Source organism: Ascidiella aspersa, chromosome 3 (assembly GCF_963924565.1).
Source record: "Ascidiella aspersa chromosome 3, kaAscAspe10.2, whole genome shotgun sequence".
Taxonomy (NCBI): domain Eukaryota; kingdom Metazoa; phylum Chordata; class Ascidiacea; order Phlebobranchia; family Ascidiidae; genus Ascidiella; species Ascidiella aspersa.
The window spans coordinates 32690630-32716631 of NC_139449.1; the positions used below are offsets into that span (position 1 = coordinate 32690630).

Below are 26002 nucleotides of genomic sequence, written 5' to 3' on the forward strand. Positions count from 1 at the left end.
ACCTGTAAACAAAAGCGGTTTACTCAAACATGACGTCACAACTTGTATTTTACAGAGTCAAGTTACGTCATGTTCGAAATTTTATGATATAAATATGAATATTGTTTAAATAAAACGTTGATCTTTTATTTTTTTAGATATTTGAATAATGAGTAGCTGTTTTTTTTCAATACGCCACGTAACTTAGATTAAATGACTTACGACTTAAATTTTCACATACCGACGTTTACTAGCAGAATCATTACTTGATTGATTTTCGATTTCACAAATGTTTTCGTTTCCCAGTTTTGTAGACGAGGATTCTTTGGGCCTTTTATTAAAGTGGGCCGATTCTCTTGTAATAAATTGGAAGGTTAGTCGGTCGGTCGGCCAAACAAGTATATCGCCTCTCGGTCGCTGACATGCGATTTTAAAGAAACAGACAGAGCACCGTCGCTCATACTGCTCCCTCTTAAGCGAGACGGCTAATATAGAAAGAAACTCATGTGCTCCCTAAACAGAAAAACATTTCGTCAGCAGTTTTTATTTCCACGGGTAAGCATTAAAAAAGAAGCCATTTAAACCAGGCAGCCGTATCGCATACCTGCCAGTACCACGCCCAAGGGAATAAATAAACAACTGTATGGCGCAAGTCCGTTAAGTTGTGACGCAAAAAATGTTGCGTTGCAACTTAAAAATAAAATCGCAATAACAAAACGATCTATTTTTATTGTGACCGCTCTGTTACATTTCCTTAATTAGTTGAAAAATGTATTGAAATCAAGGTTTCGATTGAATATTTGTGCATTACATTAAACGATAACCTCAAGTTACTTTTTTTAGACGTCCGGTTATGACGTCAGTTTGTGACTTCCCCTCTTAAAATATCCATGCGTTCGGTAAGAAAATGAATCATCGTTAGGAAGTGTGGAAATAAATGTACTTTCACCGCTGCCCCAGCCTAATATAACAACTAGCAGTTCAAGTTTGATTCAACCTTTACATAAACTTTATTATTCGTTCTATTTCGTTCTATTTCGGTTATCTATATAGCTCAAGGCAAGCTTTCTGCTGCCTTTACTTTCAATTGCGTTTTCGACTAATGAGCCAACCGAGACGGATTAACATAAGGTCAAACGAGGACAAACCCTTCATCGTCATCAGATTAAAACAAAGTGCTGCGTCAAGATTGGCCTTGACAGCAAACAACGCGGGCCTGTAATATCAATAATGCAAGACCATTGTGGAAAATTTAACCTTTGTGCAGCACAACCTGCACACGACAGTAGCACGTGCACTCAATTATTTACTTTCTGATCATATCGAAGAGCTACACCGGCAATCGGCTTTTAAAAATAGTTTCTTAATATTGATATTTAGCAAACCTAACTTGTACCCCATATTTTCTTCGACAATTGAAGGTTGTGCATTTGCATATATTGGGGCCAGAACGAAACCCAAATTGGCAGTTTCGATCGTGACCTGTCGAAATTTAACGAGTCTGGTCAATCCCTGAAATTTACATCACGCTAAGCATAGGCCTAAAGTTTTGCCAGTAAAACAATATAGATGCCAATTTCGGACAGGCATAGTTTATACTCAGTCATGTCAGCGTGGGCCACTGAAAAAAAGAGAGCCGTTCTACTGAGTGTGAACTTGGAACATGGCGGCCCGTTTCTGTAATAACATAAGCGTTTTCCTAAAATAACATTTGTTTGCTGTAATAACATAAGCGATAAGCCTCAATCAGCAACAGAATTTAGCCAGTGCTCATAAAAACGTTAAAAAAATGGCGGTGTAAAAGTACGTTTCTCAGAGTGAACCAACGAATTTGACTGAACTGGCAGCAACAAAGCAAAATTTTACCCGCTTCGTTTTATCGATTGCTAAGGCAAACTAAAATACAGCGATACAAGGAACGCACAACTACGTAGGTGCTAGGGCAAGTTAAATACATAATATAAATGCCAGTTTAAAACTGCGAGGCAATTCACGGCGGGCTTAATTTAGGATGGTTTAACTTGCTCTTCAAATAAATTAAAGTGCTAGACAAAGATAAAAGGCTTAATTTAAGCGCAGTTGTTTTTCTTCAAGGGCGTGTCGTGAAATCAATAGATGTCAACAGCCTTATGGGGTGTGTTAGACTCTGTCACAAATTTAATTATTGTAACCCTTTGAAGCATAACTAATGTGTTAGGCCGCGGGAACTGCCGTCCGGGTCGGCTACCCGGCGCCACGGTTTCCCCTCAGGGATAGAACTTTGTGTGAATTTTGTAGCCTCGCTTTTCTCGGCGCTGCGTGATATCTTTGTGCCGATTTCGTTTGCTATTGCGTGGTGTCGTTTTGATATCATTCGTCGGGTGGATACCGAGAGAATCGGACGCATTTGAGCACGGTTTGCAATCTCGTTGGTTAGAGACAAGCTGTAGCCTTATGCGAGCACTTGGTGTGCATGGTTAGTTGCCGTATACTGATTGTCGTTCTGTCCAATAAACGTCTTGCTCGAGAAAGTAAAGTCATTCCTATCCTTAGCAGCTACTTTGGGGATTGTGTCCCGATCTAGTCTGCGACAATTGGGGGCTCGTCCGGGAATCTAAACAAGGTTTGACTTAGAGACCTCTTCAAGACGTGGTAGAAATGGACCAGATAATCGAGGCAGGAAAGAGCATGGGACTCACAGGTGATGACTCGTGCAGCATCAGCAGGCCGCAGAACGCGAAGAACGTCGCTTGGATCGCGAAGCGAAAACAGCCGCCGAAGAAAGGCGGCTCGAAGAAGCTGAGAAAGTCAGAGAACATGAAATGGAAATGAAACGCCTGGATGCAGAGATGTCCAGGTCGCGCATATCGCAAGGCGCAAGCGGCGCTGTTCCTTTTACAAAAGCACCAAAACTGCCAACGTTCGTCGATGGAAAAGACGAAATGGATGCCTACCTTTTGCGTTTCGAAAGGGTCGCCACAAACAACAAATGGGATCAATCAGTGTGGGCGATGTCGCTTAGCACCCTTCTCACTGGCAAGGCACTTGACGTTTATTCTGCACTCTCTAATGAAGACGCCGTGGATTACGAGCAGTTAAAGCTTGCGCTATTTAAAAGGTACGAGTTGACAGAAGAGGGTTATCGTTACAAACTTCGTCATGCGAAACCCGAAAAAGACGAGAGTGCCCAGCAATTTATGGTACGCCTCAACAACTACCTCACGAAATGGACTAAGTTATCTAAGTGGAACTGCGAAAACGTGTTGCATGAGCTTACACTGAAAGAACAGTTCTTACAATCCTGCCCAAAGGAACTTGCAACTCACCTTAAGGAGCAGTCTCCAGATTCAAACGACGCCATGACGACAATGGCGGAGCAGTTCTTGTCAGCACATGGGTGTGGAATGGCCGATACAATGGGTACATCAAGAAACCCAATAAGGGCAGACCCAAAAGAGAGACAGCGCCCACGGCCGGAACAACGGTTCCCTATGAGATGCTTTATATGTGACAAGACAGGGCACATTGCTAAAGATTGTAGGTCCCGTTCTGTTCCTGCGAGACCACTTCGGATGACGAGTGCGGCATTGCAGACCGAAGGAGAGGTGGAGCCGGAAGGTGGTTACGGTTTACCACTCGTAAGGGGATTCGTGGGAGATCATCCTATCACTGCGATGGGCGACACAGGGTGCACTGGGATCTTAGTTGATAGAAAGTTTGTCCGTGACGAAGAAATTACCGGCCGTCAGGGTCAGGTGAGGATGGCAAACGGGCGCTTGGTCGAGACGGAGGTGGCCCAAATCTACATCGACACGCCATACTTCTCTGGAAAGACCGAAGCATTCTGTCTCCCGAATGCATCACACGACTTGTTTATAGGCAACGTGCCTGGCATAAAGGGATCAACTAATCCGGAAAAATTATTCGCTGAAGTCAACGCTATGACCAGGTCACAGGCACAGCCTGAGAAGAGAAAACCTCTAGCCGTGCCGGACGCCGACAGGTGGCCTATCTCAGATAAACCTGGGTTTCGACAGGCTCAGCTCGATGACACATCAATAAAAGAACTCTGGCAAGCCACAAAGAAAATCGCAAGGGGTCTGCAAGTTACAAAGTACAAGACTATCGATGGGCTGCTGTACCGAATGTACCTACACCCCAAAGTTAACAACGGGAAGTGGCTGAAGCAGCTGGTCGTCCCAAATCGATTGCGGCAAAAGGTCATGGAAGTCACCCATGATTCGATGATGGGGGGACATATGGGAATAAAGAAGACATTGAACAAAATTCTAGGAAGCTTTCACTGGCCAGGAATTCAAGGCGAGGTTAAACGGTTCTGTCGATCTTGTGACGTGTGTCAGAGGACAGTTAACAAAGGAAGCGTTATCAGGGTGCCTTTGCAGAAACCACCGGTAATCGACGTTCCCTTCAAGAGGGTTGCGGTGGACCTTATTGGACCTATACATCCGCCGAGTGAAGACGGTCATCGCTATATTTTAACGCTCGTGGATTACGCCACACGGTATCCCGAAGCAACGGCATTAAAGACGATAACAACAGAGGCGGTCGCTGAAGCGCTGGTGGACATGTACAGTCGGCTTGGTATACCAGACGAAATCCTAAGTGATCTTGGAACTCAGTTCGTTTCTGATTGTATGAAAGAAGTGGAGAGGCTGCTCATGATAAAGCATCTATCTACAACTCCCTACCACCCGATGTGCAACGGATTGGTGGAGAAGTTCAACGGGATGCTAAAGAAAATGCTGAAGAGGCTGTGTTGCGACCAGCCCAAACAATGGAACAGGTATATAAGTGCGCTGTTGTTTGCCTACAGAGAAGTGCCGCAGGATTCTACTGGATTTTCGCCGTTTGAACTGATGTTTGGACGTACAGTTCGCGGCCCGATGACCATCCTGAGCGAGATGTGGACAAATGCGGAGACGGAAGCATCAGTGAAGACCAGCTACCAATACGTGATTGACTTGAAGAAGCGGATGGAAACTACCATAGCATTGGCAAAAGAGGAGCTTACAAGGTGTCAAGGCAGATACAAGAAGTACTTCGACAAGAAAGCTAAATCGCGACAGTTCGAAAGGGACGACCAAGTCCTTATTTTGCTTCCAACCGACCATAATAAGCTACTCCTACAATGGAAAGGGCCCTTCCGTGTCAATGACAAGATTGGAATTAACGACTATGTTTTGGATGTTAATGGGAAGTATCGAACTTTTCATGCCAACATGTTAAAAAAGTACGTGATGAGAGAAACAGACCCACTGGTCGCTGAAGCATCGGCGGGGTTTGTCGCGTCAAATCCCCGCGAAACATCGCAGGAGGTCGCCTTCGGCGACAAACTGTCGGCGGGGGAAAAGCAGGAAATTTCGGCACTCGTCGACAGGTTCTCTGATATTTTCAGCGATGCGCCGGGAGATGTTGATTTTATCAAGCACCGCATTGAGCTGACTGACAACGAACCCATTCGTTCAAAGCCCTACACCGTTCCGTTTAGTATGAGAGAGCATTTACAAAAGGACATTTATGACATGGTACGGCTCGGGGTCATCCGGAGGTCGCGATCTGCATACGCTTCTCCGGTGGTGATAGTTAAAAAAAAGGATGGCTCAAACAGGATTTGCATCGACTATCGCAAGTTGAACAAAGTCTCAATTTTCGACCCTGAACCGATGCCTACAGCCGATGAGGTTTTCCAGAAGTTGTCGAGGAGCAGCTACTTTACGAAAGTGGATCTTACAAAGGGGTACTGGCAAATACCTGTCGCCGAAGAAGACGTCCACAAAACCGCTTTTGTCACCAACGGAGGGACTTACGAGTTTCTTAAAATGCCATTTGGCATGGTAAACTCCGGGGCTACATTCATGCGCGCCATGCGAACGCTTCTTAAAGGACTTTAACATGTAGAAAGCTATGTGGACGACATATTGGTCCACACTGATTCGTGGAGCGATCACCTGGACGCTTTAGAGCAGCTGTTCACTCGTCTGCGCGAGGCAAGTGTAACTATTAAACCGTCGAAATGCGTCGTTGGTACGTCCAGCATCAATTTTCTGGGCCATAACATCAAAAATGGTATCATCGGTTTAAATGATGACAACGTAGCAAAGATACGTGACGCTGGTCGCCCACAGACCAAACAGGAAGTACGATCCTTCCTTGGCCTTACTGGATACTACCGCGACTTTATTCCAAACTACGCGGCCATCGCCGCACCTTTGACGGATCTTACCAGGAAAGGCCAACCGATGAAGGTCGTTTGGGGCGCGGCACAAGAAGAAGCTTACAACGAGCTGCGCTCTGGCTTGGTGAACAAGCCCATCTTGCACCTACCTGACGTGAATCGGCCGTTCGTCCTACGAACGGATGCGTCGAATAAGGGGATCGGTTGTGTGCTGCTACAAGCACACAATGGCGAGCTCTTTCCAGTGAGCTACGCCAGTAAAAAATTAAATAATGCCGAAAGGTCGTACTCCACTATTGAAAAGGAGTGCTTGGCAATTGTGTGGGCAATTAAACGGTATAAAGTATATCTTTACGGGGCCGAATTTGTCCTGCAAACAGACCATAAGCCACTAATTTACCTATCGTCGGCACAATTTGCTAATGACCGTGTAATGCGCTGGGCAATGGTCTTGCAGAGTTATCGCATTAAATATGAAAGTATAAAGGGAACCGATAACGTTGGGGCCGATTATATGAGTAGGTTGGATTGAATTCGTGTTGTACTTGTGTCATGTATGTACATTCCTTTTATTTCGTTCAGTTATTTTTCTTTCTTTCGGAATTTGTGCTGTAAATTTATTGTGTACCATCGTGAAGTTATCTTGGGCAAAAGTGTGTATTGTACTTTATTTTTACTTCGCTTTAAATTTGTGTTTTGCTAAATTAGCCAATCGCAAGGATTGTCTTTAAGAGGGGGTAAATGTCACAAATTTAATTATTGTAACCCTTTGAAGCATAACTAATGTGTTAGGCCGCGGGAACTGCCGTCCGGGTCGGCTACCCGGCGCCACGGTTTCCCCTCAGGGATAGAACTTTGTGTGAATTTTGTAGCCTCGCTTTTCTCGGCGCTGCGTGATATCTTTGTGCCGATTTCGTTTGCTATTGCGTGGTGTCGTTTTGATATCATTCGTCAGGTGGATACCGAGAGAATCGGACGCATTTGAGCACGGTTTGCAATCTCGTTGGTTAGAGACAAGCTGTAGCCTTATGCGAGCACTTGGTGTGCATGGTTAGTTGCCGTATACTGATTGTCGTTCTGTCCAATAAACGTCTTGCTCGAGAAAGTAAAGTCATTCCTATCCTTAGCAGCTACTTTGGGGATTGTGTCCCGATCTAGTCTGCGACAGACTCATTGGCCTTGGCAGCGAACAACGCCTATGTGGTGCCATCTGTAACTGGTAACTGTATTGCCTTGGGATTTCGCAATAAAGAAGATATTTATAAGGCTTTCTTAGATTCGAGAATAGGCGACTGGAAACACATCTGAGCGAAATATGTTCTTTTACTTCCAGTGTATTTGTTGGCATTACTAATAAAAGGCCGCGTTGTGAATTTCAGCTTATTTAAAACCGCGGGGCACTCGATCGCCAACATGCGGACAAAAAACATTTGAAAAAAATCCACAAGTTGTCTCCCAGATTGACTTTGAAATGACCTTTCGCCGAAACGTCTAGAGTGCAGGCTTACCCCCAAAATACTACCAATATGTCATTTTACGTAAAACATCGCCAGCAAAAGCAGGACATTTCTGTCGTAAGCAAAAAACTCTGGTACTCTCACACAATAAAATACGGTAAGTGGTATCAGCATTTTGATCAAAAAATCTTTCAACCGCCCTCAAATATATGACGTTATTAGACAACGGAAACCGGTTAATTAGTAATAATCGTAGCCTTACGAAAATAAACCAACGTTTCAATTTAATTTAAATGCGTTTATTTTTCGGTCTTTTGCGTCTTAAAAAATTTCAGGTCCGGGTCGGGCAGGTAGATCACGTGTTCGCGGACAGGGGGGGTTGTGACGTCATCCCAGCAGCTGCGCGCGCAGGTGTACACGAGAACGGTGCCGAATTCGACGCAATCTGAACAAGGGACATAACACCGGTTGAAACTTAATGAAGGCAAAAAGAAAATTTGAGATTAATGCTTTAAGGGTTTTTTGACGATTTTGTTGTTCTTGTATTATAATTGTAAAAATATTGGAGAAAAGTGACAATTTAACTCCTGCGTTTGTCCAGCTTTAGTGTTGGCGTTTACACTAATTTGGTATTTTATAATTTTTTGCTACGTCACACTAAAATCATACCAGGGTCAACGATTGTTATACCCGGACGGAAAATGTCAAAACAAGAGTAATGGCATTTGAACATCTATTTAAAACAAGAAGGAAAATTTAACCAAAGGAATTCTGAAGACAAATTTGGCATTTCTGTTAGGGATGGAAGATTACTCTTGTAACTTAGCTCAGTCAATTACTGCATAATTGCCTCCCTAAAACGTCGTACCAATTAGGAAACCATTGTTACTGTATATATTTCACTACAAAATGTTGCTTTTTACAACCATAAATTTGTTAAATATCAGAAAAGAAAAAATATAAAATGTTCTGTGTGTAATATTTTTGCATCACGAATTTAAATCACTTATTGCGAGCACTTTCCTTTACAGCAGGGGTGGCGGACATATTGGCCCCGTCTATTAAATGCGACCCGCGTCAAAATGTAGTTAACACAGCATAAACAAAAAGTTTATGAACCAAAATATCCTTTAGTCAAAGGTATAATTGTTGGTTTTTATTTAACCCATTCTATTTTTAACATAAAAAATGACGCAACATCTGCTAAAAAAAGCCTTACAGTCAATACTGCTACATTGGCGACCTGTAACAAAATCATGCTTTCTGCCCCCCAAAAAAGCGAAATGCTGACACGAAAATTTCTGACAGACAGTCGGCCGATGCGAAAAACGCATTACGTCAGCTGTATTTGCGCTATACAATAGCGCAGCTGATACTAGGCGCGGGCCAGTAATAAAAACAACGAAGCGGATAGGGCGTGTGAATAATTGATAACCTCTCGGTTTTTGGGGCGTGCAAAGATAGGGAATAAGGCCAGGCATCAGCTGGAACTCGAAGCAGGAGGTCGAGTTGCATCGATCGCAGAAGGGACTCTTCCAGTGGGGTTCGGCGTCCGATAAAAGTAGGGGACTTCCACCGTGGCTGTATCTAACCACAAAAAATCGATACAATTTTTTGAGCTTTTAAAATTAAAAAAAACTACCGTTTCATTAAAGTGACGAGCTGTATTGTTTTTCGGTTTATTTTAACGTAAAATGAAATTGAGGAAAGGGTTAAAGCACAAAATGCTGGCCATCAATATGAGTCCGACAAACTTTAGAACGGTCTATTATTTTTTTAAGCCAAACGCAAGTCGCCTTTAGAAAAGTTATCCGAATTTTAGGTGTCGATCACTAAAGTTCGGTTCGTTTATTTCATATTAGGAGATGGGCGCCAGTATAAAGATTTTCACATAAGTGGGGTAAATTTAAACCATTTTAGGCTTAACCTTCAACTTTAACCGAAATACTGCTATATGAATGGCGTTAAGATTTTGATCCTCACTTAGCAATTGAAAAACAAAATGGATCAACTTATTCATTGATATGAGACGCTTTTCTTCTATGTTAAAAACGTCGGATTTCCACTGAACAACAAATTCGAATTTCAGATTGGGTACTGCACTCGCTGCGCGCCCTACATAAAAGAAAGTATGAGCAGAACTTTGTTATGTACATCAAAAAATTACAGAAGACCGCTATAAATTTATTTTTACTCTAACTGTTTTTTAAAACCGACATCTATGGGGCGCGTCGCTGGGCTAAAAATTTCAAGGTAATTGTTCGCATAGACTTTACCTTATGATTTGGTTTTGACAGAGATTGACCTTCTTCATGAACTTTCGCGAAACGACATCTTTGGCGTCCACTTTCTCGTAGGGTTCGCTCGACGCGACTTTCAACTCGGCCGAAAAGTTTCCGTCAGCCTTTTAAAACATTTACAAAAATCATTAAAAGCTGACGTGGCCATACGGACAATTTTATAGCTAGCAACTGTAGTATTTTATAAAAATAAAATTTTATAAGAAAACATGTTTTTAGTCATAGAATCCATCAAAACCCTAAAATGATGTTGATAAACCGGTTTTGGACATTTTTTCTTAAACCATTTTTATAGGATTTCAAACCGAACCGGAACAGAACCGAATATTTTGAAAGAAACTAGTCCTTTTTACTTGTAACATAGATTAGTTAAGGGCTAAATACTTTTTTATTCTTTTACATTTGATAGCCCCCAGGTTTAAGCTTGCCAAACGAGATTAATGTAAGCTATAGGTTACTTTTATTTAACAAAAACGGGAATTTATGAAGCAGTTTTGAAATAACTATGGTTGAACCAGACCAGTAACTTTAAATTAGCCTACTCTAAACATGAATTTTAACTCTAAACTAACAAAATCAATCCTAATCAAATATGTTTCTACACTTTTGAGTCGACTGTAATGTATAATCATTTCAAAAACACGAAGCATAAACGTTAAATACCCAAATAACGGTTTGCAATTAAAAAAAATAATTTTTTTCAAACTTTTTCGCATTTTGCGTACTGAAAATAATTTAGTACTCACATTTAAATTGCCTTCGGAGGCGTCGTATTTCTCAATCAAGGTCTTTATGTGAACATCGTTGTCAGAAGCTGGAGTAAAAAATTCTGCTTCATCACAGACGTTCACGTAATAAGGCTGGAAGTAACTTTCGGAATTTTTGTCTTGATAAAGCACCTCTGTTTGAGGCGGCGTTTGTTGATTTACAGAAAGTTGCTGGAAACTTTCGGCCAGTTGTGCTTTCTCTGCACTGGTGCTTAGATTCTACATAAAAGTCATCGTAGAGAAATCTATATAGTTTAGATTTAGACCTAAAACAGAAAATATAGAATAAACTATGTAGATTTCTCTCTTTTTCACGTTTTTAATTTTCTTTGTCAAAAACTTCTACCAAACTCAGAAAATGTCCTGGAATTGTACGAAAATAAATTGGAATAGAACCAAAAAAAGCTTTAAAAAAGCATGACTTGGACCAGAGATATTTTGCAAATGACTTGACAGGAACTATTTTAAAATGACCAGAACTATGTTTTCTGCTTTATTTAGGATGACAAAACTTTTAATCCAAATTCTCACCGAAGTTCCAGGTTCTTCATCAGTTGTGTCTCCCCAATCATCAGCATCGTCACAATTCCAATCAAACTGGCTCTAAGGCAAAAATTTTGCAAAATAAAAATCTACAACCGAGTGGTAAAACAGTGATTCTCAACCTTTTTTGACTTGCGGAACCCTACAGAAATTATAAATAGTTCGCGGCACCGTTGCTTGTATTTTTACCAAGTGGTTAACTCTAACATTACATTGGACAAGATTGAAACAGCTTGAAAAAAACTTCTTAATTTTTTAGACCTTTATCGTACACAAAAAATGGAATCCTTAAGAATTTAAAATATCTCTCGGCACCCTTGAGCATTAAAATAGCACCATGATTGAGAACCACTGTGTTAAAACATGAGATACCACAAATATTCAATTGAGCGAGGACAAAAAAGTTTACAGCATATAGCGTCAGGAAGAATTTTTTCTAATTGCTATAAGTCAGCAGAAACTATATTTGCATGCAAGTTATTGGCTGCTAGATAAGATTACGATTTGATGGGACTTTAACTTATGATATAAGCAACCAAGGAGTTATTAGTTACACTTTGGCAATGGAAAGTGGTATAACATAAAGTGCTGCTGTTTTTTTTTACATCCTGTATCGAATCTAAACTTAATTTAACTGGCATCTTGTTTTTAGAGTTTCCACTGCCTGATCAAGTCGCAGCAGGTACTTGACAAAAAAATTAAATGACATAACATGAACAAAAGTTGAATAACAACCTTGGAAACATTTGGTACTTCTGCTGTTTTCAAACTTGCGAGGTTGTGACTCTCTTGCATCTGCATTCTGAGGGCAGTCCATCTAAAGCAAAACAATTTCCTTTAAAGTTTGTTTAAGTTAAACAAACCAAAATGCAAAACGACAGTCGAAAATTAGTGTATTGTAATCTGTGGATAATTATTATAAAGTTGTAACTTGATAAAATGTTTCATTTTTAATTGACATATATTTTTCACTTTTGAACCATGACCCACTTGTTAAAACAAGATTGACAGAATTAAGCAAGAGATTACTACACTTGAGATAAGGAACCTTCAAAATAAACCTGTCATGCATAATTTAAAAGCCTCAAGCACAAGATTCATTGACCATATGGTACGCATGACTCAATTAAAATTGGTTTTGAGTCGGAAAGTCATACTATGCAGCACAAAGGGAGTGTTGTATATGAGAAAAAGAAAAAAACCTTTTATTTTCCATTTTTACAAACCAACAGCCCTTTTCTTTTAAGTCACTAATTTTCTACAAACTTGTAATAACACCGATAATTTGCAATCATTGGTGTCTCTTTTTTCAAAAAAGTAGTGCAACCTCAAGAGTTACTTTTTAATGCATTACAGACAAAAATTCAAAATCAAACCTTTTTTGGCACACATGAACCTACATTATAAAAACGTCGGAAAAAAAAATCTGTAGGCTTGTTGTTGTGTAAACAATCATTAAAATTGTCATTCACTAAAAAAACTTGTGTTTTTTTAAAATACATTCTTAAACAACAATGTGTAACTCTCAAGATCATTTTATCACCAACTCAAAGATTAACCACAACAAGAATTAGAGGTACTATTTAGCACAGGGGTTTCCAAACTCCTCTTAAAGGGTTGGATAACTGTAAGGCCTGACCATAGCGGGCCAAATAAAGAAAATCGGCAAACTTTGTTAACTTAATTTTTGTTATATAAAGAAATTATAAATAACAATGCAATAACAACTTTAGCGGGCCTTAATAAATTGTCCTAGAGTTTAAAATTTCATCAAAATTTAGTTTTTTTTTCAACTGCACTTTCTTTATTAAGGAAATATGCCGCTGGCCAGATTAATTGACCTGGCAGGCCGTAGTTTAGTGACTCCTAATTTAGCATACCCCTAGTAAAAAAGCACACAACATCCAACCCATTACTGGTGGTCCAGCAGTCTTTGTTGCGACAGCAGAAAACATAAATTGTTCTGTGAAACGTTGATGCTTCCAAAGGACAGTACACCTGGATCACCAAAGACTGATCTGCACCGCAATTTGAGCAAGCCGGCTGATATAACTTTACCATGACATCCTAAATACAAAATTAAATTTTAATAAAGGATTAGTTATGCATCTGTCTTAAAAGTGTTGTCTTTAAATTTGAAAAAAGCGGTTTTAAAAGTATTGTATTCATTTATTTTTCTTGTAGATTTTGAACACTAAAGATGCTTAAGAAAAAAGTTTTAAGTAATATAAATTATTTGGTTTTAGGACTAAGTTTAGCAACTTAAAACGTACAGGTTTTCCACCAATTTTATTAGTTGACCACTCCGCGAATGGTGATGTCATCTTTTCATCAGGAACTCCGATTAGGACTGTATGCAAGTCAGACATCCTGTTACTAATTGCACCTAACACAAATGTAAACCAACTAAGAATGTGTATTCGGAATGGAAAAGTAAACGACAGAGACAAACATGACTGGAATAATGTAACAGCGACTGGTGAACCACAATATTAGGCAAGCTATTTAGCACTGGGCAATAACAACATGCAACATGCAATCCACAGAATAAGCAGTCAGGCTTTTTAGTATTGATAAATGAAAAAAAAAAGGGAAGGTAAAAATGAAGAGGCAGTGAGACACAGAATAAGCTGTTATTGCATTAATTTCAACAGTGTGGGCTTAAGACAACCTTGTTATATTTGGATATTATGATTTCACAGTAGGTATTAACAAGCGGAAAAAAATGGAAATATTATTCACATAAAGTTACGATTGGCTTTTTTTAAATACCAGGCTTTCACAGTATAGGATAAGTATTATAACATGTTGAGAATTTTGAACTATAAATCACACAACTACAATGACATTTATAACCAACAGAAGCAATGCTATAGTCTAATTTAGGTACAGTGTAGTTTTGGGACAAAACTTTGCTTTGTGGTATGAAGAAAAAAAGCAGACAAAACAATTAAGACTAAAGCTACCACAAAAATTGGATGCTACAGTGCTAAAACAAAGTTCAACAAACATTTTTAGAGTAATTTTTTAGTAAATTTGATACAAGAAATTTCACCGATATATGCAAACATACATTTTTATATCAAAATCAATGTTTTTATGGTCCGAATGGGATATATTTTATATCAAAACCATTGTTTTTATTGGCTGAATGGTGGCAAGTAAAAAGCAGATATGTTGTCAAAACAAAAATCGGTCATTCCAAGAGACACCAGCAGTTTTACGAGCTGAGAGACGAGGAGTGATTTCAGGTTCAAGCGCACTCAACGGGGTCTGGGTTGTTGTCGCTCTCCTCCATCTTTTTCTGGCGCACCTGCTGCGCGTGGTTCTCCTTGTCCTGTTGCTTCTCGCGCACCTCCTTGAGCTTGCTGAGTCGCCGCTGCTCCGACTCGCTGAGCTTCTGCTGTAGGCTGACGTCGAGGTTCGAGCACATGTCATCGATTTCGCGCCTCACCTTCTCACGCATCTCGTCTGGCTTCATGTTCTGCTCGTGGAACTTCTTGATCTTGGCTTCGAGGTGGGCGATCTGGTTGTTCTGGTGCTGACACATCTTCTTGGCCAGCTGTTCCTGTGCCCACTTGCTGAACAGGACATCTGCTTCTACCTTTTTCTGCTTCACCTTTAGGATTTTCTCCTCCTCGGCACGCAAGGTGTTGCGCAGCGCCTCCTGCTGGGCTTTTCTGCGTTCTTCAGCCGCAGTTAGCTTGTCTTTAATCTTTTCAATAGAAATCTCCTTCTTGGGGGTGATGGCCTTCAGCGGACTGGAAATGCCGTCGCCACTTTGACCGGGAACTTTGAGAATGACCTCAAACGCTTCGCCCGACTTCCGCTTGTCGATGGCCTTCACTTCCATTTCCTTAAGCTCGGTGATTCTTTGTTCGCTTGCCATCGCAACTGAGAGGTTTCAACGCAAAGTTGGTAAGATTTGTAAATTTAAAACAAACAAGTAAACTGCAAATTTAAAGAGGAGAATTTAGAAACTTAAACTAAAGCAAAACCAATCAGCTAGATCAGGATTAAGTTGCAAGCAAGGTACGAAAAAGCTGAGCTACGCAGGCAACTACCAAAGTTTAATGCACATCAGATGTTTGCAAAAAAATCAAACTTTTTCCACAATTTAGGCGGGCAAACGGATAACACTAATTTACGGAATGATGAATGGTCGGAACGCTCACAGTATTATTATTAAATATAATAACATTTGACCTTTACCCAAACGCTAACCCCCACCCTTACCCAAATATTGTGCGTTGGTTAAATAATTGTTTTAACGGGGTAACACTTTTAGTGAGCGTTCCGACCATTCATCATTCCGTAAATTAGTATTACCCGGGCAAACTGCAAATTACTTTATTAGTAGTGCACACTAAATGCTTATGCTTAAAGTCTCGGTTGAGAAAACAAAATCTCAGGTTAGGCACTTGCCACCAAGTTATTAAATTATTGCACAGGAGTGTACTTGGCGCTCTTTCACTTATGTACGTGAAAAAAAGACAAAACAAAATAATACCGCATACCACAACGCATATTGTTTGGGTGAGGGTGGGTCAAGTAACTTTATGTTTAATATTAATAATAACTTGACCCACCTTCAACCAAACGCTAACCCGCACCCTAACCCAAACAATATGCGTTGTGGTATGCGGCATTTGAAGAAAGTTTTTTTTTTATTAATTTTCACGTACATAAGTGAAAGAGCGCCGTGTACATGCAGCTTAAAATTGCGCGGCGGTGATAAATTTACAGTTAAAATTTACTCGGATGTAAATGGATTAGTTATCGAAAAACACAACAGCGTCAGTTTTACGTTTTCTTGACATTTTGCAGGATTTATCCCCCGCGCAGGTGAAACCTTCAATATACAAGCCACAGAATATGCAACAACCACAAAATTTCAGAAAAGGAGTGCGCAACATCCCAAATCACCACACCATACTGATTTGCCCGCTTAAAACCCAGCGATTAAACACACAGATAAAATTGGCCAACACAACAATGCAATCGACCTATAATAATCTTTCTGGCAAACATGACCAACAAAGCAGCTAACTGTCAAGGAAAAATATCTTAGCCAAGTCGTTTGGAAAAACCGCGAAAAAGAACCGCGTGACATTTATTTACTCAAGCAGTAAACCGTACTAAATTTATCCTACCAAGCACAGTCTTCGCTTTCTTAATGTTGATGTTAGGATCATGGCCATAATTAAAATGTGTTACCTTGTTTTGCCCAGGGAGTCGAACCAGAACCGAACCGGAACTTTATGAACCGGTTTTGGGTCAATTTTTTCCGAACCGTAACCGAACCTGAACCGTTTTTTATAAGATTTAAAGGAGCCGAACCGGAACTGAACCGAATAAATTAAAAGAACATGAACCTTAACCGAACCCAAAGAGATTAATCTTCGCTCCTGCATAACGTCACAACTTCTATTTTACAGAGTCAAGTTACGCCATGTTCGAAATTTTATGAAAAAAATATGAATATTGATTAAAAAAATCGTTCATTTTTTATTGTTTAGATATTTCAATATTGAGTTGCTGTTTTTTTTTAATAAGTCACGTAACTTAGATTAAATGACTTACAATTCAAAGATTATTCTCTACATTTATCGACCACATTTTGAGATTTAACGCAAATTGTATTGTATCTGAACCGGAACTTTTAAATTCCTCCGAACCGGATTCCGAAAAAATCCTTGAACCTGAACCGAACCTGAACCGGAAAAATCAAACGGTTCGACTCCCTGGTTTTGTCTTTACACTGTGCACAATTTTTAAGATTTTTGCCCAATCGGCGCTACCTGCCTGACTATAAGTTAATACAGTTTTTCAGTAAACCATATTCTTACGATCATTTCAGTCCTTTTTAAGTCACTCTATTAAACGACAAACTTTCTGTGTTTGTTTGTCTGCTACTCCTCCAAATGTGTCACCCAATAATATTGTAGGTGCTGCAGTAACTATGAGATACGAATGTTTTGTACAGTTAAACACATGGTACAACTTGTTCAGTTAAATATATTTAATTTTAATAGGCGATCACTTTTTTATGTCAAACAGTAGTAAATAGTGATACCCAAAAGAATAATCCTCGAATCTTGAGCGGCTGAGATTTCACCCTAAATATAAACTACCGTGAACTTGAAGCAATAAAAATTTTGTTGGATATTTTATTTCCGGAAAACCAAACCGCACACGCCAATCGTAGAAATAACAATTGATTAGTGAAATGTAGTACAACTATAGGCTAAGTGCACATAATTCCGTTGAAAAAAAATCCCAGATCGGAATGAATAAAATTTATAAAAAAAAAATTAAGCTCGTTTAAACTGTCAGGTTTACAGTGGATTTAAAGAATAAAAATCTGAAATATGTACATCTGAAACGGTAAAAGATAATAGAAATCACAATCTGAAAATTTCATAGGCAGACTCTGAAGGATATAATTTCATACTTTCGGGATATTACAAAATAAGTCACAAAAAGATTCGAAAAAAATACTAATATTTTAACGGGATTTAAAAAAATAAACTAATCTGAAATATGTGCATTTACAAACTTTCGATACGTGATAAAATGGTTCACACAGAAAGATTTAGGGAACACGCAGTTTTAAAATCTGAAATATGTACATTTTAATTTCCAATAAGCGCTTTCCAAAGCCACCGGAAAATAGGAAAATTACAAATCCTTGCCCACAGGTTACACACAAAAAGCAAACGACAAAAAATAAACTAACTCTACTGAAATACACAAGCTAAAACACAACACACGTGTATAAGGTTGCCACGTAATTGATGAAATAATTCATTTAAAGGGATTTTTAAAGAAAATGTATGGGTTTTTTAAGATTTAAAATTAGACGTTTCGCTCGACGTTTTTTTAATGTAATTTTTTTAAGAACAAAACAGTGTAAAACCCATAGTCAACACATTAACAAATACTTCAATTTTGTTTTAGTACGACACTTTCAAGAAAAACCGAAAAGATAAAGTAAAGAGATTGAAATAAAGTGAAATTCAAAGTTCAAATACTACTTAAAGACCATAAAAGACTGTTATTAAAGACGCAAAGCAAAGACTTTGTCACAACACTGTAATACACAACGACGCGCCCAACTGAAGAGTCGTCGTCCAGTCCTTCTACTTTGTGTCGCAGAGGATCGCCACTCCTCGGAGCGTCCAGTGCTCCGGAGGTTGCACGGATCGGAGGAGGAGCGGAAAGATGTAGGTGAGATCGGTGCGTTGCGGTTTCTTGTACACAGGACACTGGAAGATGTTAATGGACTGCTTCTTGTCCTCCTTGATCGGAGTAGCCGTGTTAATCGCGTACACGTGGACCACAGGCATCGCGGTGAAGAGGACCTTTGGATGCGACTCGAAGAGCTTCACGTTCCTCCTGTCCCAACCGGCACCATCCAGGAAAAGCCCGTACACGTACACGCCACCTACCGGACAAGTGTTTTTTCTTAAAGGGCCGAAAATCGTTTTTTATGTCAGTTGTGTAGGCTTAAATGAAAACGTTCTTAATTTTAAAAAACATAAATGTTTAATGATTAAAATATTGTAAATAATTTTAAAAGTTAAACATTTTTGTTTTTTTGTCAATCACTGGAAACGTTAATAATTTTAAAAACTGGTCTTCTTGTACACAAGTTATTCTATAATGACTCGATTCCCAGTTAAGGGAAAATATAATTCACTGAAGACCCAGTTTAAGTGATTGGCAAAAACAAAATGTTTAACTAATAAAATTTCTAAACTATTGTGGACCTGAGCATAAATATTTTGTTAAAGGGAAAAAAAATTGTTTAAAACGTAAGTTTAGAGTCAATTGTTTTATATTTAAAGTCAGTCTTCATGGACGCCTCAAAACCAAAATGACGCAATAAATAATTGATAATTAAGTGGAGCGCTTTTGAATTGGACATGTAACTGAATATAATCTTCCGTGGTTTTGACAATAGGCCATAATATGGCTAAGTGACATTTCCAGTAATGTACCAACCCATTGATTTAAAGTTGATATACAATAAAAGGTGCCATGCTTTGTAAGTACAACCTTATTTCCGTTTCACGGCTGGCCCCTCATAGACGTTTCATCACACATTTTCAGCCTTTTTTTTCTTATTAGCATTTCGTCACTCACCGATTTCTGCCGGTGGAGGGCCCACCACGTCTTCCTTCATCATCTTTGTGACGTCATTATAGAGCACGACGCCGTCGAGAGCCCACCCCTTGGCCGTGTGGGCTCTGGTCACCTCTTGTCTCATGGCTGTCAGAAAACCCTTTAAAGCGAAGAGAAAATATTCGTTTAAAGTTTAATTGACCGGGATTCAAATGTTAACTGATATAGTTTCAAACATTGAATTATGTGTTATCATCTTTGGAGCATAATGGTTGGAGGTTGGGACAAGATGTAGTAAGAATATCAAAGCTCGTACAAAATTAGTTGTCATTTCGAAAGTTTCGAATATCTCTCATATATCAACATTTCATATATGTTGAAAATGAATAAAGAGATATTTGAAACATTCAAAATCCTCCTACTTCTGATGGGCTTTGATATTCTTACTGGTGTTTAAGTGTTCTAATGTGTAGCAAGGGACACAAAATGGCGCCCGAATTAACATCAGCAACTCACCTGTGGGTTGAAGAATCCGGTCATCCAGAACTGGTTGGGGCGACCGTCGAAGATCCAGGAGTGGAACTGGATGTGGCGTTCCAGCAACTCTGTGAACCAGAAGCCGAGAGTGGAAGACTCCCAGGAAATCTACGAGAAAACGAACGGTTTGGTTTATAGGTATACAATATACATTTATACAGTTTGTAAATCCACTGGCGCCAATTCCTATGGTTAAAAGATTTTTTTTAAACTGAAGCCTATGCCGAAAAAAAATGTCGTTTTAACTAATTGCTCTCATTATAATTGGTAAGTATCTATTAAAAAACAATTCCGAGTACTTTTTACTAACCGTCCCTTGATATACCAAAAAAACAAACGAGACACTAGAATATAAAATCAGTACAAGCACTGTATTTTTGCCCGCCAAATATTTATCCACAAAAATGACAAACATATTTATCAGTAAACATGGAAAACAAAATCAGGAAATCTACAATACGGCTACCCCCAGGTCTATGTTACGTGTAACATACACCGGTCAAAAAAAAGAAGAAAAAACAACAATTGTACAATAATATTTCGCCTGCCGTAAGTTCCTCTTTGCCACAATACAACAATCCATATTATGCGACTATAGTCAACAGATTTGAAAGGTTTTATGCGGAATTAAATTAACGCCAAATTATTATCCTGCATCTTTATATAAATTAAGTTTGCGACAGAAAATTATCTACATACTCTAATATCTGCGGCTAGCGCTTGGGGTAAGATTTATTATTCATTTATGTATTCCTTGAAACCGAGTGAAATAGTCAGCGACAGCGAAACACCTCTTGGTGGTAAAAGGTCGAAAACAACTGCGTTAAAGGCACCAAAATGAACAATAAATGTGAAGTAAATAAGACGTATACCTTGTGCCATAGTTTGGGGATCCTAGCGTCGTACATCTGGTCGAGGGCGTCCTTGAGGTTCTCACTCATGATAATGGTTCCGTCGATTGCCAGTTTCAGGTCTACCAGGGTGGTCCGGACAACTGAGATGACGCGCTGCATCCGATCAAGCTCCTGACGCAGGAAGATGTTCATCGGCTGGATGGCGCCCATCTTCTGCAGCCTGGCTCGGACCTGGAAGCAGGATAAAGATAAGGTGTTGTTTTGTGGCATTCGCATAAAGTATTACGGTTGCTACTGGATTTTACAACGGGTTGCCTACTATACCCATTGATACATGACTGATCGAGTTATAAATATACACGAATTACACATGTGTATATTAATCAATGAAAAATACACACACAACAACTGTGATCCAGCCTTTTGGAAGCTGCTTCTAGAGTCTAGACTCTAGACCAGTGTTTTTCAACCTTTTTGCTGGAGTGGAAACCTATGGAAACATTCCACTGGCTCGAGGAACCCCAGTGTAATAATTCCACTGGCTCGAGGAACCCCAGTGTAATAAACACACCTCAATTAGCGAAACAATTAAAAAATTGTGGAACCCTTTGCTGTAGTAGCGGAACCCTAAGGTTCCGCGGAACCCTGGTTGAAAACCACTGTTCTAGACCAACGATTTCGGCTGACGTATCAATAGTACATCAAAAGCCATCACAGATTAACCGAATCTGTCGATCAATGATGCACGGCAGGCCAGAAAAACAACTAGGTGCCTTCCACTAATAAAGTGTGGCAAGCATTGGCGTATGGTTGTTTCTCAACTCGCTCCTCTCAGAGCCTGTGTAGCTCAGTCGGTAGAGCGACGGTCCCGGTATGGCCGTAGGTGGTGAGTTCGAACCTTATTGCAAGCTAATTGATCTTCTAGCATGCCCTGCTTGCATCATTGATCGACAAATTTGGTGAGTCAGCGATGGTGTACTATAATACGTAAGCCGTAATCGTTGGTCGAAAATGAGCTTCCGAAAGGCTAGATCGCAGTTGTTGCGTGCATATATTTCATACACATCTGTATATTAGTTTTATTTTTATTTTTGAGTTTGTTACGATTATAGACATAAGCATCTGCATGAACACCTATATGCACTGCGTATAGACTTGTAAGATAAACAATCCAACATTGCACCATTTCTAGACTAGTCATTTATAGATCATATATAAAAAATTGTTGATATTATTGAAAGATTGGTTTTATTAAGAGGTTTACCCGACGTTTTCAAAAGTTTAATTTCAGAACACCTAATATGTTTCTTGATATCTATTTGCTGCACCACAACAGGAAAGAATTTCCAAACTTAAAATAGGGGCGGGAAACAAACATCTTTCCAAACAAATCTCTATCGACCTCGTGCGGCAGGAAGTTGCCGGGAAGTTTCTCGAGCATCTCGTCGGCCATCTTAAAAACGACGCTCTCTCTCGTTTCGCCCGAGCCTCCGCTCGATTCCTTGGGCTGGATGCTCACGATTGTTCCCAGCGCCGCGTTGGCGAAGTTCGTCTGGAAGGGAACAATGAAGTTAAACGAGAACAACTCAAAGTGTTTGATTTTGCGAGACGCACTCGGTGAAAAATTTAGTGTGAAAAACAGTGTTAAAAGCTCAACAAATAACATGGTCCCAAGACTGTTCTTGCTTGCACGATAGTTCTGATTATGGCTACTGATTTCGGTAACAGCCTTTTCGAAGGCACTATGATTGTGTAATGCAATGTGGTGGTGAGTACGAATCCAGAAGCGCTTCGTGACAAACAATACACTGTGTATATAAATGTTTCCGTTTAAGAGTACTTGAATTTGACATTTTTCCTAGAAGCGCTTCATATCTTATACTGACAAATATACCCAAGTTTGCAGCAATGACAGTACTTTTAAACCCAGGTATAATGCAATATAACTCCGGTTAAGTGCCAATAGGGTGCATCTTTAGATGAAAAAACGAAACAGCAATCCTTTTTTAATATATAAGAAGAAGGACAAAAGCTTTTTCATTTAATTAATATAAGCAATAGGCATATATATTTAGTGAAGTTATATTGACGTGTACCCAAAGAGAAACTAAACAGAAAATATATCCATTTACACAGGCAACGTTCAGTAAAATATTTAATAAAGCAAAAAGCTACAATCACTTATCTGGGACCCCAAGCTTTATGTCGAAGAAAATAAACAGATCCGCATTAAAAAAAAAAATTTATACTTATTTTTTTACCTGGTAAGTGATGTTTGCATTAGAGTGAAGCCCCATCACTTCGGGGGTATCAACAGGGGGCAGGTTATTGATAAAGGTGTGGTACTCCTGTATGGTTTTGCCCTTGGGGATGCTGTAGCCTGAAGACGAACAAGAAATACTATTATTGCCTATTTTTCTCAGTCTTGGCGTAAATCGGCTTTCGGTAAATTGGATATGGTTTGTGCACATCGACTAATGATAGTTAAGATTGTTATTTTTTATATTAAAAACTGAAAAAAAGATTGACATCTTTTTTATCAAAAAAAAAAAAATTTACAATTTTTCTTATTGAAAACTGTTAAAGCTATACATCATCTATATTAAAAACGAAATAAATTGGGATACTTTACATAGAAAACTAATAAACATTGACATCCTTTACATTGAAAATAGATTTACATTGAAAATAGTTTGCCATCCTTTATAGTTTTTTATAAAACTGGTAAGCATTCCTCATTTCGATTAAATACCTACAAGGTTTTCCCTTCGTAAAATTAGCCTACATTATGCTTTTTTCTGCTAGTCTAAAGGCGGACATAGAATGGCCAAAGTAGAAACGCGGGTCTAGTGAGTGAATACGCTGATTAGGCAATTAACGGAGCTTCACACACGAAACGCTTTAGTTGAAAACGGCTTTACAACCACTTACCTTTGTAAAAGCAGAACTTCTCGGCGAAGATGTGCTCGCCGAACCAGACCTTGCAGTAAGTATTGAGCAGATGCTTGTCCAGGTCGTCTGTGACACGACCGCCGAACTGAATCTCACCCAGCATGTAGCGTACAGTGTTCCAAGATACCCCCTTGGATAAGAAAGTAGTTCAATTAGCCTTTGTTGAAGTCATATTGGCTGATTTAATTTTTAACAATTCTCACTGATAAACAGATTTTGTTGAATGTGATCGATTTCAAACAAAAATATGGTAAAAAGTAAATACATATAACGTGTTGCAATCTAGAATATAAAGTAAGATATTATAGCATAAGAAATACGAAAATAAATGTTGGGTTAAAATCATTTCATACATTTGAAAGAATTATAATATACTAAAGAGTGCTGGGTCATCATCACATAAAGAGAAGTAACATTTACACCGTTTTAAAGTGTTGCTCGGTTTAAATAGTTAGTTCCATTTTTTATTAGAAGATAAATTGAAGGTTGATAATAAATTGCAAAGCCAAAAAGGTCGAGTAAATCGACAGCATCTTGATTAAGACGTTTCGATACGAGTTTGTATCATCTTCAGTTAATATTTGGCTTTGCAATTTATTATCAAGCTACTTTACAGACCCGTGCATAGTGTACCCAAATAAACTGAAGGTATTATTAAACACATATATATATATAGAGGAATCAGGTGGCACTGTATAAAGACAAATTGTATTTGATTCTCGACAAGCTTTCGCACAACCGTGCTTCATCAGGTTAAAAAAAAAAATATATATATATATATATATATATCGTTACATATAGTAAGAGTGCTGATTATATTTTTTACTATTATGTTTTATCGATTTCAAACCTTTAGTGTTCCAGTGTGTACTGGTAGAGAAAAGAGCTATAAGAACAACTGGCTTGTAACTCAGAGGCAATATTACTTCCTCCCAATAAATTTAAGGAAAAACCCTTAACTTATACCTTCTTGATGTCGAGGTCGTCCAAGTGGTTCTGAATGAACTGAACGCTGGTGGTGAAGTCTGCCTGGTTGTACTCGTACGGGATGTTCCAGCCCAGGGGTCCAAACTTACGTCTTTCCTGTACAGTCGTGTATAGGAAGGCAACGTTGAAGAGAAGGGGCTTCCACTGCGGCATGTTCGAGATGTCAAGGAAATCCTGAATTTGACACAGAAGCAGGTTTTGACACATATCCCTGCTGTTGCGATTTGCTGGTTGGGTGTTTTTGGGGACTATCGCCTTTTTAATTGGACCAGGTGTCAGAATTTTAAAACACACAGGAATGGTTTAGATACTTGGGCAACAAATATTTTCCATGAGCATTTTTCAGTTGAATAAAGCCCTAACGTTTATTTTTCCTTGGTGTTAGAATATTTCTTAAAATACAACTGTAAGGCAAATTCACTTTTCCCTACTCCTAAAAGCTTGTCAAAACATCGCCATTTCAGTTTTTTTTAAAGAAACCAATTTATAATATGTGCATTTTAAGATTACTTATGACCCGGCCCTCCTGTAAATTTTCTTATTTTCATGCGACTCCTTGTTAAATTGAATTGCTCAATCCTGGATTTGATAGAATGACTGGAAACGCTTGAGATCTTAAAATATCTTACATAAGCTATTTTCGACAGATTTCCGAATGGTGAAAAAGTGTAAATTGGTCAATATAGAAATAGTCATTTCCTAACATTGTATTTTTGGTTTCAAAACGCCTAAACAAGATGTCCGAGGTCGCGAGTTCGAATCTCAAGGTAAACTAGTTTTTCTAGTCTTTCCTTTATTTCATGAAATTAAATTTTGACAAAGAATTCAATTAAAAACTTTCCTTTTACAGCATTTATATGAGGTATTTGCTGTGCTGTTGTTGCAGACTTAATCGATCCGAGTAATTCAATTCTCTTTCTACAGGCGAGTTCGAGGACACGAACGGGTGAGTTTGCTAAAGGAACGACGAGTTCACCTGAGTAAGAGCCGAGTAGGTCCTCTTCAATCCAGCTTTGAGTCCGGCCGGAGGTTCATTGGTGTACTTGATGGAGGACTGAAGGAGATTGATGGGGAACTTGGGATGCACTTCTGCGGTGATCCAGGTCCGGTACTGATCACTGATGCTCTCGTTCGTTTGAAGCTGAAGAGGAAAGAGGACTGGGATGAAATTCAGAGCAAGGAGGTATACAGCGAATGTCAAGTGGGCATTTATGAGTGGGATTGATAAAGGCAGTGTTGGCGACATTTTTCTTCGTGGAACACACTGTTACGATTTTTATGAATCGTTTTTTGTGTCATTACTTCTCTTTCTTTATTACTTTCT

General features: G+C 39.1%; 4 protein-coding genes across 4 annotated transcripts in view; 1 reads left to right on the forward strand and 3 right to left on the reverse strand.

Moving 5' to 3' along the window:
* The first annotated feature begins 2786 nt into the window (after positions 1–2786).
* On the forward strand, positions 2787–6686 carry LOC146162553 (uncharacterized). Its single transcript, XM_083385232.1, is given in 1 exon segment — positions 2787–6686. A coding segment is annotated over 1 exon segment (3900 nt).
* A 1224-nt stretch (positions 6687–7910) lies between these two features.
* Positions 7911–13634, reverse strand: LOC146162554 (uS5 assembly chaperone PDCD2L-like). The gene is made up of 8 exons (XM_083385233.1): positions 13495–13634; positions 13131–13288; positions 11957–12038; positions 11210–11281; positions 10658–10897; positions 9888–10015; positions 9047–9198; positions 7911–8056 (listed from the first exon to the last, which is right to left on the reverse strand). The coding sequence occupies exons 1-8, from the start codon at positions 13588–13590 to the stop codon at positions 7911–7913; spliced, it is 1074 nt and encodes a 357-aa protein (XP_083241359.1). The 5' UTR covers positions 13591–13634.
* An 840-nt stretch (positions 13635–14474) lies between these two features.
* Positions 14475–15162, reverse strand: LOC146162555 (stathmin-1-A-like). The gene has a single exon (XM_083384058.1). The coding sequence runs from the start codon at positions 15108–15110 to the stop codon at positions 14475–14477; it is 636 nt and encodes a 211-aa protein (XP_083240184.1). The 5' UTR covers positions 15111–15162.
* A 2221-nt stretch (positions 15163–17383) lies between these two features.
* Positions 17384–26002, reverse strand: part of LOC146162556 (dynein axonemal heavy chain 5-like) — a 77337-nt gene continuing 68718 nt past the window's right edge. The window contains exons 83-91 of the mRNA XM_083386033.1: positions 25655–25819; positions 24658–24852; positions 23671–23821; positions 23001–23119; positions 22142–22291; positions 20758–20970; positions 19865–19993; positions 19370–19508; positions 17384–18668 (exon numbers count right to left, since the gene is read on the reverse strand). Of these exons, the coding sequence (XP_083242159.1) occupies positions 18364–18668; positions 19370–19508; positions 19865–19993; positions 20758–20970; positions 22142–22291; positions 23001–23119; positions 23671–23821; positions 24658–24852; positions 25655–25819 (1566 nt within the window). The 3' untranslated portion in view covers positions 17384–18363. The remainder of the gene's footprint in view (positions 18669–19369; positions 19509–19864; positions 19994–20757; positions 20971–22141; positions 22292–23000; positions 23120–23670; positions 23822–24657; positions 24853–25654; positions 25820–26002) is intronic.